The 11547-nt window shown below is 39.9% G+C and overlaps 1 protein-coding gene across 1 annotated transcript in view; it reads left to right on the top strand.

The window, feature by feature from the left end:
* Window positions 1–4461: 4461 nt before the first annotated feature.
* SEZ6 (seizure related 6 homolog) overlaps window positions 4462–11547 on the top strand; it is an 864418-nt gene continuing 857332 nt past the window's right edge. The window contains exon 1 of the mRNA XM_089682996.1: window positions 4462–4944. Within this exon, the coding sequence (XP_089539122.1) occupies window positions 4893–4944 (52 nt within the window). The 5' untranslated portion in view covers window positions 4462–4892. The remainder of the gene's footprint in view (window positions 4945–11547) is intronic.

Below are 11547 nucleotides of genomic sequence, written 5' to 3'. Positions count from 1 at the left end.
ACCTTACATGTGTCAGTATTCTGAGTTCAGCCAAACTATTCTCAAAATATGAAATTTAGTTCTGTATGAGCAACAGGTAGAGGACACTGCAGATATAGGGGTTGATTTATTAATGGCTAATAGACTGTGCACTTTGCAAAGTTGCTCCAGTGCTTATTAAATGAGCAGAAGCTCTGCTGACTTCCATGATCCAATCATGTGCAAGCACAAAGGCTGTTTTATTATTTTCCTTGCCTGTGATTGGGTATACTTTGCCAAGTGAAGCTTTTCCTCATTTACTAAGCTCTAAAGCAACTGCACTTGCCAATGGCTCCTGCTGCTGAGCCTGAGCCAATGAGGAGACAGAGACCCGGGAGAGCCCCTGCTCTTGTGCACATTGCTGGATCGCGATGGGGTTTGAGTAAGTATTAGGGAGGCTATGGGAGGAGTTGCATACTAACAGTTTTTTACCTTCATGCAAACAATGCATGAAGCTAAAAAACCTTCAGCCTTCAAAATCACTTTAAGTGGTTTGTCTCATCCCTGTGAACTGATACATTATGCTGGAGAGCTTGAGCTTCTGAAAAACAGCAGACTTGCTAACTGGATCTCCAGATGAAAAGAAAGCCTAAAAAAAATAATACAGCCATCACATCTAAGAATTGGTAAGCTGCAGTATAATAAATGTTTACTTTTGGGTTTAATACTGCTATAAAGCAAGATGCACAATAACAGACTTATTGACCGGATCACCAGTTAAATATAAAGGACAACAAAAAACCTAAGAAATGAAAACGAATGCAGCCATCACCTCTAATATTTGCTAATTTGAAATGTATTTATTTATGCTTTTTTTTTTCAAGAATCCAATTAACAAGATGAATGACCACAACATTTGGCCAATGACCAAAAGGGGGAATTGAAATGTATTTATTTATTGTTGTTGGGGCTTAGATACATTTGAAACCATAAGGATGGGTTTGCACCAGATGAAGTCTGGTGTGTTTTTTTTTCTGCATCAAAAATGCATTGACAGTAGGTTTTATGGGTTCCAATGGCAAAGTTCACACCAGTGCAGTGTGTTGCAATGCAGTAAAAAAAAATTAGCACATGCTGCATTTTTTTTGCACTGAACTGTACGGGAATGTGTCGCACCAGAGGCATCTAAGTGCATCAAAAATGCACCAGAATACATTAGAGTAAAAAAAAGCAGGAAACCTTGGGAAAAGAAATAAGAGGGCAAAAATGCACTGGAGTGCAGACTCCGTTCACATCTGGGCCTTTTGTAGCAGAACTGCTGATCTAAAATGACAAATCACACCATGAGTGTTCAAGTGCCATTCATTTTCAGTGGAACCAAAACATGGTGCGATTCTGCGACGACTGTGCGGTAAGGCTGCATTCACACATAGGCGTTTTGAATTGAGGGCAGAAACACTGCAATTCAGCCTGTGATTTCAAAAAGCTCTCCTAAAATGACAAATTGGCACCTAAAAACACAGTGTGGTCCTGCCTTAATTGTTGCATGATAAATCACGCTGCAATTGCATCAAACTGCATAACTCAAAGTATGTTGCCCAAAAGAAGTTCCTGCGTGATTTAACTTGCGAAAATCGTGGCAGAACCGCACCACGTTTTCAGATGCCAATAAAATTAATAGCACCTGCATTTCGACAATGTTTTCACCACGATTCTGCCCGAGATTCCAAAGGCCCATGTGTGAATGCAGCTTCAATCATGCTGCAATCGCGGCAAACTGCATCGCATGAAGCTTGTCGCCAAAAAGGAACAGAAGCTTAGTGCAATGAGGTTTGCGTAATTTATCATGTAACAATTGTGGCAGAATCGCACCGCATTGTAGGCACCAATGAAAATGAATGGCACCTGAATGTACGGTGTGATTTGTCATTTTTGCACAGCATTTTGGAATCATGGGCAGAATCGCAGTAAGTCACCCAGCGGATCCCCAGATCATTTATACCCTCTGTCAGCAGATCACCAGCTTATTAGTATCCTCGTTCAGCAGATCCCCTGTTCAGTAGTACCCCCAGCTCTGCTGATTCTTGTGGTTTGCTGATCCTGTTCTCTCTCTAGTCCACACTCACCTCCCACTATATTGCCCCATGCTGCGCACCATGTGTGACATCCGCTAGTTTCACCTGCTCCAGTCCCCCTGCTGGTTCTGTGCAGCTCAGTCCTCTCTCTCTGGTATCCACTCACCTTTTTGCTATATCGTTCCCATATTGCACACCAAGTGTCGTCTGCTAGTTTCTCCGCTCCAGTCTGGACCCTGATCACCTTCCAGCTGTTCCTCGCACACCAGATGTGATGTTTGCACCAGACACTTCCAGGATATATCCACAGAAACTGGAAGTGAGAGCTGATAACGTATTTCTGGTTCTCTTGTTGGTTTACCAGTGCATCCTGGGATATCTTATACCTGCAATACCTATAAAACAAAGCAAAGCTAAAGCTCAATAAAAGCCTCTCAAAAGCTGCAGGTGCTGTAAGTGAGCTTTGTCATAGACCTCTATGGAGACTTTGAAGATGCCTTGAAAACCAAGACAGTGACTTGGGGTATCATTATTGAAGTGAAGCAAAGCAAAACACAACGTGTAAACAGGACTGTAAGCTTACCATTGCATTCAGTGACAGGGGTTTTGACTGGCATTCAGAGCACCCCCTGGGGAGCACGTCCATCACACTCTACACCTTTACCATGTGAACAGCTGGGTCCAATCACAACTGATCACATGGTAAACAGACTTGTCAGGCAGTTATTGGCAGTCCTTCCCTCATGTGCTGACACAGCATGACGGAAGGAGAGCCAAAAACCGGCGTCTGTGACAGGGGACATTTACACTGATAGTCAGGGCACTGATCATCAGTGCCCTGATTATCAGTGCACCCCATCAGTGTTGCATATTAGTGCCCATCAGTGCTGCCTATCAGTGTTCATTACTGCTGTCTGTCAGTGCCCATTAGTCCTGCCTATCAGTACCCACCAGTGCTACCTATCAGTGCCCATCAGAGCCAACTATTAGTGCCTCCTCATCAGTACCAGTCAGTGCCTCCTCATCAGTGTCCATCAGTGCCTCCTATCAGTGCCACCTATTAGTGTCCATCAGTGCTGCCTATCAGTGCCCATCAGTTGCACCTATTAGTGCCTCCTCATCAGTACCAATCAGTGCCTCCTCATCAGTGTCCATCAGTGCCTCCTATCAGTGACACCTATTAGTGTCCATCAGTGCTGCCTATCAGTGCCCATCAGTGCCCATCAGTGCCACCTATTAGTGCCTCCTCATCAGTATCAATCAGTACCTCCTCATCAGTACTGATCTGTGCCTCCTCATCAGTGTCTATCAGTGCTGCCTATCAGTGCCCATCCGTGCCGCCTATCAGTGCCTATCAGTGACACCTATCAGTGCCCATCAGTGATGCCTGTCAGTGCAGCCTCATCAGTGCAGCCCCATCAGCCCACATCAGTGCAAATAAGGAGAAAAATTCCCTTTTTGCTAAATTTTATAACAGAAACTAAGGGCTCGTTCACACTTGGCTGTTTTACCAACGCTTGCCAAATGCCCCTATAGCGTTTGGCAAGCATTGGTCCGGCGTTTGCAGAGTTTTTTAACGCTTAGCAAACGCTCTGCAAACGCAGCATGCGCGGTTTAGCAGCGGTTGCTAGGCGTTTGCAGAGCATTAAAAACGCCCCACAAATGCCTATAATGCAGTTTGAATGGTGTTAACGCCCCGCAACCGCGTCGCAACCGCACAGCAAACGTTTGCGGAGCGGCACCATAGACTAGAATAGGATGCTTCAACGCCTCCTGACTCGACCAGAGGCATCCGTTTTGCTGCGACGCAACGCAATGCAAACGCTCCCGTTAGAACGACACCATGTGCTGTAATGTGCAGAATTGGCAGAGGTGTTTGGGAAGCGGTAAAAACGCTTCCCAAACGCCTCTCTGCCGCCTGCACACAACGCTAGTGTGAACATAGCCTAAGAAAAACGTTTTTTTTCCCCAAAATATCACTCGTTTGTAAAGAAAAACCCAGTGTCGATTAAACACTACCAAAAGAAAGCTCTCTCTGTAATTTGGGTACAATGTTGCATGACCGCACAAATGTTATTCAAAATGCGACAGTACTAAAAGCTGAAAATTGTAATGGGCAGGAAAGGGGTGAAAGTGCCCAGTATTGAACAGCAGTCTCTACATTCTGACACGTTTCCCTTTAATACCAAAGAATGGAGAAGATATCAGCACTGACATATATTATGTGATACTGTGCATCGGTAATAAAAGACATCCCTGGTGACACTGTCGGTCCTGTGTGTACAGGCAGAGTATGACACCTGTAGCACCTGTACCTGTGTGGAATTGTCGGGATCCCCCATCCTGGGATCGCTCCATCCCGCTGCCTCCCTATTCGCCGTCCAGCCTCTCGCTGGTTAAAGCAATTCCCGGCGTAGCCGCTAGGCGCTGTCCGCGGTGCTGAAGCCTGCTGCTGGAGGTGCTGAGAAATCTAGAGGCGAGCAAGCAATCGTCTCCCAGCAAGCAGTGAAATGTAAGCTTCTCCTCACCACAGCTGATTGCAATTACACCAACAAACAACTGCCGGCCTCTCTCAAAGGAGCCACAACACGCTCTTTCTTCCTCTTCCATTTTATTTGGGTAATTGCTTTTTTTTTTTTTAATCCCCCCTCCCTTGTTCAAGCAGCACTTCCAACACCCGGTGCTCCTTCCAATGCAGCTCGCTTCCACATCGTGAGCAGTCTGTGTTTCTGCTTCTAAAGTGTTCAGCAAAAAAAAAAAAGAAAATCCCACACACGCTGCCAGTGAAGGTAGAAGAAAGAGAAGAGGCTGTTTATTTAAAGGGACTGACCGGAGTAATAAGGAGATTATCCTAAGAACATGTATGCAGCGTGCTTGCTGTTGACTGCTATGGTGCATATCCATTGTCAAGGTAAGAAGCCTCTTATTTTGCTGCTGATTTATGTCAGTCAAGTAGCCTTTTCAATTTGCCATTGTTTGGGGACCACGCTTCTTCCGTTTAATAGAGGTCACTTCATTACAGGTTTTCGCTCACGCTGTTTTCTTTAAATAACGCACCCTGCATCCGTCTCTGCGCTCCGTACGGAGTCGACTCAAGTTTTTGTTTATTTGTCTTCGCCTCTTAATTATTGCCCCAGCCCCTTAAACAGGCTTGACTAATGCCTTTCAGTCGTTCGCCCCTAAGATTCAACCGAAAAATTGGATTCCACTAGATGTCTATGTCCTTCATAGATATGTCTGTTCTAAAAGTAAAGTGCCTGGGGTATCTCATAATTACTTCTTTTCTGGTAATCTCATTTTGTTGGAAATGAAATGCCATTTAATCATTTGCCTTGAAATAATAGAATTTTTATGCTGCGATTCGCTTCAACAATGAACTCTGCTCCCACTCTGGTGAACAATTAATTAAGTTATTGGCAAATCATTTACCTCATTTGTGAAATATTACATACTGTTTTCTAATCTATTTTATGGGATTTCTCAAGAGAACATCTGGTTAATAGACAAAATATAAGGAAGGATGAAAATCATTAAAGGCATGTCTTAACAGTTCAGTTTTCAAACTTTGAGGAGTGCTTCAAAGAGGCAAAACTTTCTCTATCTGATGTATGGGGAAGACATGTTTTATACAAGGGTGCACACTTTTTTTTAACTCTGTTATATGTAACAGTGGGAAAACTTTTTGAAGACCCCACATATAACACATATATTATCTATAATATTTTGGTAGACATTTATACACATTCATTGATGCTATGGGGTTGATTTACTAAAACCAGAGAGTGCAGAATCTGCAAAGAAACCAATCAGCTTCCAGTTTTTTTGTCAAAGTTTAATTGAACAAGCTGACCTTAGAAGCTGATTGGCTACTATGCACAGCTGTACCAGATTTTGAACTCTCCAGCTTTAGTAAATCACCCCCAATGTTTAATCTGCCTATAGTAACCAATCATGTATTCTATTTTATTAACTAACTTTTTGTAAAACTTTAGTGCTGCTTGGTTGTTAAGGCTGTACTATAACACTATTATACTTTCAATGAATAAATACGAGGCATTATTTTGCCCAAATTCTAGTACTCTAGTTTTATTACAACTGAGATACATGGAAGTATGTTCCACGTAATCACGGCATTAAATCTGAACAAGAAATGACTTGAAATAAAGAAGTGACTGCAAAAACTTTGTTAGACGTTAACACCAAGTAGTCAAGTAGTTCTAAGGACACATCTCTTAGCAAACACAGATATAACTTCAGATACAAAATGTAGATTTGATTTAAAGGTTATCAATGCGTGATTAGTGATTGCCAGGGTCCCTTCTCCCACTTGAATAAACATCGCTTGTCATCTCCGCTTATTGAACATTGAGGTGAACATATGACTTGTCCAAAAAGTATATCAACTTTGGTAGAGGTTGTACCAGGCCAGATTAGGAAATACAGCTTGCTTAGCTAATACCTGCCTAGAAAGTGTATTTTCTTTATTTTATTTTTGCCCTAAATGTTAATAGGTAGGAATGCTGTCGCTTTCTTGTTGTTTTTAAAGTTAAATGTGCTTTGCCTTCATTTTTTTTTCATCTACTGCAACTCATTTGAAAAAACATCCTTCAAAGCAAATATGAAATTAGTGTCCTTCTAAAAATGTAATAACCCAAGAAAACAGTTGTCAGTCAGAGTATCAGTTGTTGGTAATTTATTAGTCTTTCTGCCAGCTGAGCTTGGAAAGCTGATTATGAACACAGAGCAAAACAATTTTCGGAGAGAAAGCTGGGCATATTTGCTAAACCAATAAACAGGAAGCCAGTGTAATAGAATTCCCCAAAACATGATTACATTTTAAAGTCACTTGTGAAAGTGTATATATAAATCTGGTTGGCTGTGGCTGTCCTAATGCTAAAAGCACTTGGCAGAGTTTCCAGTGACAGTGGAAGTACCGTTTATTGTACCTTAAAATGCCTAGGGCCATAAAGCAGGATGTAAAGAATGTTAATGCATATACAAGCATGGCATATATTAAGGCATGGTTTATTGTACAGACAGTAATTCTGTGTTTAGAAATATATAACATATATATACAGACACCATCCCTTTTTGGTAGTTGATGTCAAGCAAGCATTCTTCTTTCAAGTCAAACACTTAGATAAAAATGACTTTAGTTGACATACAGGGTAAAAGATATGACATTTGAGCTGTTTGTAAGGCAACATTTGCTTAGTCCGAAGAAGCTACAACCTGCTCAAGAATAATGTGCTATTTACATTACAAGTCCATTTAGTTATTTGTTTTTTTATTCCTTGCAAAAAATAAAATAGGTCTCCATGATTTGTTTATAAAGTAATATAGAGTCTTCTGTGCCTTTCCTAATAGGCATGGCATCACTACAGCTGTACATTATTACAATTAATTAATCAATGCAGTGATTGATCTTGGGAATTATGATGGTTTAAGGAAAGAGGTCTTCTTGAGGATTAGTTCATAGATACCTAAAAATCTTGAAGGCTAACCCTTCTTCGTGATATATTAAAATTCAAAAGAACAAGATGAGTTTGATCAACTTAAGTGTCTGTTTATTATACTACTATTGTTAAGACATTTACGAACACAAATTAGGTTTATCATTATATTACCATAAATATTTGCTGTCTTCAATAATACAGATTATTCCATTTAGACAGAATTTACCTAGGACAGCCCCCCTCCCACTACCATCACCCAATATACACACTTCTGATTTGGTGACAAACCAATTTGTTTTAAAGCATGTTCCCGTGCTCTGTGTAACGTTTGATAGGTTTAAGTTTCTTTGACTCAATGGGGTTGATTTACTAAAACTGGAAAGTGCAAAATCTGGTGCAGCTATGCATGGTAGCCAATCAGCTTCTAAGATCAGCTTGTTCAATTAAGCTTTGACATAAATAACTTGGAAGCTGATTGGTTCCTATGCAGAGCTGCACCAGATTTTGCACTCTCCAGTTTTAGTAAATTAACTTCAAAGTTGTGTTTGCAATACTAGTGGTCAGATGGTCACCATATATGCCTCACTTTATTTAGGCATAGTCTTCAACTTATTCTTAAGCAGCACATAAATAAACCCAAAAATTAACAGGAAAAACTTTTCACCCTTCCTAAGGCCTAGCCGGAAATCTGGCCATGGAGATGGCTTCCTGCTGCCAAGCATGGGTGTCTAAGCCTAAACTCCCTCGTTGTTTTGTTATGTGTTAATTAAATGGTATGCCGCAATCTGAGCTTCTGTTACAATGTGTTCTGGTAGGATATCCATAAAATCTGCATGTACCTTCTCATTGTGGTTCGTCTTCCCTTATGCACCATAAAAGTATTCTATAGTAATACATTTTAAAGTTTTAATTGCACATGTTTTAACAGTGCTTATTAAAACGTAAGCAAAAGACAAGTGATAGTAAAAGTCTTTGTCTTAAAAGGTGTAGAGTAATCAACAAATGAAAAACAATGAAATGTATGCATATAGCAACCAATCAAATTCTTTTGGCTTTGCATAGAAATGGAGTTTAATGTTTATGGGCAAAACCTTCACTTCACAGACCTTCATTCATTTTTCTTCATTGACTCTTTTTATGTGCAAATTATGGAGCTTTGTAAAGAATAGTACGTATTTTTAAAGGTAAAACAGGTTTGTATATTAGCTCTGTTAATGGTTCTGTACAGTGCATTTATGTTGTTATCTACACAGGCCATGCATACCTGATGAAGGGCAACAGCACCTAAAACTGTTGTTTAGGGTATTTACCCATGTTTGTACTGCAGCAGAAAATATATCAGTTGAGTGGATTTACCATTTCTTTAAACAGCATCCTTCCTTGAATAATCTATCTATCTATCTATCTATCTATCTATCTATCTATCTATCTATCATACAGTACATATATATTACAAAATTTGGATTTATACAGCATCCTTGCTTTGATTATATATATATATATATATATATATATATATATATATATATATATAAAACAATGTGTAGATTTTCCTTGTGGTTGCAGAATCCTTTCCTTGGATGATAATACATATGTATATACACACACATGTATGTAAATATGTGGCAAGCTATTGTCAGCTGCAAGAAAAAATATAGATAAAGATCAGGCTCAGATTACAAAAGAGATGTTTAGGCATTTATCAAACTCTAGACATTTGGCACAATGCGCCTATCTTGGGCACATGCTACAGTGTGTTGTTAAATTATCATTATTTTGTTAAATTAGCATTTTGGTGTTTTTGCATCTCTCTAGCAATCTGATAACGAAGCAAAATTGACATAAGAGTCTAATTATTGTTTTTCCTAAGTAAATATCAGTTAAACAACACCAGACTGACACAAAATTAGGTTGTATATTTGAGTATGATTTTGCCCTTTAATGTGTGCAATACATGGTATTTCTTGTAGTAATCAATAAAAACATAATTGAGTTATGGTTGGTAAATATTGTGATAGATAAACACTTATCAATCTATTTAGGCTGTCCATTTTTAATAGGAACCAACACGGTGTCAGTATGATTGATGTAATTATTCCCTTGGTTTTAAGTAGTTTTTACAATGAAAGTTTTCTAAAGATTGGACTACTGAACATGTAGCTGAAATACATGGGAGTTTCTCAACCACTGGATAATAAAACATCATAATAAATCTTTAAACAGTTTGATCTAATGTACCAAATTGATGATTGCATAAGATTACTGTAGACTGGCTTTATCCACTCAGAAGGAAGGCCACTGCAAATTATAGACCGCTAGATGCTGTCTACTTTTAAAGTGAGTTATGATAATAGAATACAGTAGCTTGAACTTTTGCTTACAGGCAGTCTGTTACAATAAAAAAAAGTGTCTGGAATTGCAGCAATTAACTAACTAAAATAACAAGCTTATCCTGATTCTGACAGTGAGTGAAATAATTTTACCATGAAATGAAAAAATCACTGTAGCCACAACCATGCTGAATAGTTATCTGTAGTGTCCAGACACAGACCACTTTCAAGAGCTTTTTTCTGCTCTATAGTCCAAGACTATTCCATTGCAGTTTCTACATCATTTCATTCTGCCCTACAACAATGGTTTTAAACATGTCTGAAAACAAAGAAAAGCTTAAAAAGACAGAAAATTTTATTAGAGGCACGCTTAAAGCTAAACTCTGACACCAAATAAAAATATCCTCTGGATGCCAAGCTGTAGTCGTTTCTAAAATAAATATTTTCCTTATATCTTTCCCCATCTTCTCCTCAAGCCCTTGAAGGTCCAGCCGTCCAGCTACATTTCTGTTTGAATGATATTGGATCAGTGGAGGGTCATGCTGGTACTTTAGGCCTTAACCCCAGGATTTACCTGCTCAGGGTTATGCCACTGGGTGACCAGTCCAGCAGCAGATATAAAAGTATCCACAGAGACCAGTCACCAGCAGGGAGGCAGAAGAAAAGTAGATATTTACAGCACCTAGAGGCAGGCAATTTTCAAAAAATTAACAGAAAAATTAGTAAACACATGCACAGTGCCCATTTTGTCTCTTTGTTTACATTAAAGTAGCTGTAAACCCTAAGATATATCCAGTAAAGTGACTGGACTCAGAGAGGAAACAAATTCTACTGCATAAGCTGTACCTGTGTATCATTGGGCCACTACATCTGTTCAAACTGCAGAATTTATACAACTTGTCTTAGCTTTCAGAAAGCATGGGTTGGGGAGCTGAAATTGCACTCAGCAGAGGTCAGTGAGAGATGATTGGCGGGAAGGGATACACTCCCTTTCACTCAACACACAGAAAGAGAGCTGAGGCTGTCAATCACATGCTGTGTGCTGAAGCTTCCACCCCTGTTACCTTTTTACCTCTTAACTTATGCAGATAGCAGAAGAACAAGGCAGGGCAGAGAAATGACACTTCTACAATGGCAAGATTAAGGGACAACTACACATTTAATACCGGTTTTCTTTAAACAACTCTTCTCTCCTCCTAGAAAGCTTCCCCAAGACTTATATTAACCTGTACTTACTCTTGTGAACTCTTTATAGCCTGATGGGAGACACAGAAAAAGCCAGAAATCTCATAGACTAGCTCTGCAGGTGCAAGAAAAGCTTCATTCATCCCTATAGAGAAGCCACCCACCGTTTGAACACATAACAGGAGAATGATTGGTGAACCTCCTGTGCATGATATGAAGAAGCAGAGCCTGCCTGAGAGACCTCTGGAGTGGTGACTGTTAGGAGGCCACACAGCAAGAATCTCTGAGGAGTGAGGAGTGGTAAGAATAAGAATTAGGGAGTTTACTAGGGGGATGTCATCTAAAGGATAACTGTACTAAAAGTACATTTACCCTTTGCAGTGAAGCTCTGTATTTATTGACGGAAAAAAAATCCTTATAAATCAGCTCTTTAAATTGTAAAACCTAAGTCAAACCTTCCTGTGACTGCTTATCTTCTTCTCTTCTGCAGCTCTTAAGCCAGCCATGGACAGATCATAATTTGGCTGGTTCAGCAGGAGCCGG

Source organism: Staurois parvus, unplaced genomic scaffold (genome assembly GCF_062004578.1).
Source record: "Staurois parvus isolate SC_StPar_1 unplaced genomic scaffold, SC_StPar_1.0 ptg000299l, whole genome shotgun sequence".
Classification (NCBI taxonomy): Eukaryota; Metazoa; Chordata; class Amphibia; order Anura; family Ranidae; genus Staurois; species Staurois parvus.
The sequence above is the reverse complement of the archived record's forward strand: the minus strand, read 5'-3'. Positions and strand labels throughout refer to the sequence as shown.